Genomic DNA, 1,807 nt, shown 5'->3' with positions numbered 1-1,807 from the left:
TCCTCTGCTCCTTTCCCTCCGGTGCTCCCCTTCCTCTGCTCCTTTCCCTCCGGTGCTCCCCATCCTCTGCTCTTTTCACTCCTGTGCTCCCCACTTCTCTGCCCTCCCACCCATAAATCCATAACTCTATTACCCCCCTTCCCTCTCTCACATCGTCCTCTAGAATAGACAATCTCCCTGCAAGCCTGATTTCAGCTTTCAGCCTGCACATACACAACCCTTACATTTCCCTATAGAAATATTTTCTGCAGTTTTGTGACTTTGTCTCAGCATTCCTTCCTCTCCATGAGCAGATGGTATAATTATAGATGCCGCGGTTCAGGTCGGGGCTGTAATGCCCACTGACACGCTCGCTGTGAAATCGGTTACCATGGGGACACAACGAGAAGACAACCGGAAATAAGCCTGAATGTAAGCAGTCAGAACGAGATCCTTATCGCTTCCTAGAAATGTTTTTATTTTTCTTGTTTTCTGGATACACGATTGTCACCAGCTAAACATTATCTCCACATCCTAAACCCTCACACACAGTGCAATCTGATTGTACAATCTAATTGGAGACAGCCACACACAATCCAATCATGTAATCTTGGAGATTTTACCATCAGATTGTGACATATAAACACACAAGCCATGGATATTGACTTACGCTGATTGGCCGCTGGGGCCATTCTTGGTGGCTCTGATTGGTCTCTTGGATAGGATAGAAGAGACCTTCTTTGCGTCCCCTTTCTCCACCGCTTCAACCAACTTCTGGTCATGTCTGTTCCACTTGTCCACCTGCAAAAGGGACAACAAAGGTCAGAGGTCACTCATGCTAATTTTTTGTACCCCCCACCCTAAATATGACCTGGCAGACCTGTACAACAGAGCTTAGCCTGGGAGGGTGAAGAGCAGCACAACCTGACAAATAGGATAGGAGATAGCAGATCTTATCACTGTGCTCCTTCATTTCTCTGACCAATCACAGGCTGGGGGCGGATCTAGGACAACCTGGGCTCTAAGGATATAGGTTGCATGATGTTGGCCATCAGACTGGGAACACCTAGTGGTCAAAAAAATGTACTTCCGAAAGAATCTCTAAATTGAAAGTGTTTTTTTTTTTGCAGGGTTCCACTTAAAGTAAACTCTGTGCCCTCCCACCGCTGCACATCTAGCAGCTTATTTCAGAGGCGGTAAATCTTCCATTGTCCCCGGCAGGATGTGGACATTGTTAATAATATCCGGCAGCCTTTGCAGTGACCTGTGGCGGCATCAAAGGTGACCTGAAACAAAAAGCGTGCCACAGAGGGCGGCTTACCCTGCCCGCTTTAGAAGAGGGCACCGCCTATAGCCTATCACAGATCACCAGATTGTTAAAATCTACAAAGGTGGGGGGGGGTCAATAATACCTCCCCCGTCCCTGCTGGGAGTCTCCTTTCTGCGGAGTCAGCACTATTTTTACTCATTTTGTTGCATTCTCTGTACTAGAGAACACAGGAGATTAGACAGATATGACTATTGAAGGCGTGGCCTCTGCCGCACCCGTTTTATATTGTGAGCCCCCCCACAAACCAATGGCTCCGCCCATTCCCCAGGTGGAGGTGAGATCCCAGTTCCTGTAACTGCCACACAAATAACTGAGATAAGAGGCACAGATAGGGAGCGAGACACCTGAGAGACACCTGGTGTGATGAAGATTAGACAGCAGCCAAACCCCATAATTACTTCCCATACCGGAGTCAGGAGGCCAAACACATGGAGCAGATGGGAACCAGCAGCCAGAGGATGTTTGGCACCGCTGTCCTTTTATGTATAAAATATGGAG

General features: G+C 48.0%; 1 protein-coding gene across 3 annotated transcripts in view; it reads right to left on the bottom strand.

Moving 5' to 3' along the window:
• ANKRD35 (ankyrin repeat domain 35) overlaps positions 1-1,807 on the bottom strand; it is a 28,456-nt gene that overhangs the window by 11,571 nt on the left and 15,078 nt on the right. For all 3 annotated transcript variants that reach the window (XM_072429032.1, XM_072429033.1, XM_072429031.1), the window contains exon 2: positions 650-780. In XM_072429032.1, the coding sequence (XP_072285133.1) occupies positions 650-780 (131 nt within the window). The remainder of the gene's footprint in view (positions 1-649; positions 781-1,807) is intronic.

The sequence above is a fragment of the Pyxicephalus adspersus genome, chromosome 12, assembly GCF_032062135.1.
Source record: "Pyxicephalus adspersus chromosome 12, UCB_Pads_2.0, whole genome shotgun sequence".
Taxonomy (NCBI): domain Eukaryota; kingdom Metazoa; phylum Chordata; class Amphibia; order Anura; family Pyxicephalidae; genus Pyxicephalus; species Pyxicephalus adspersus.
Note: the sequence above shows the minus strand (reverse complement) of the source record. Positions and strands in the feature narration are given on the sequence as shown.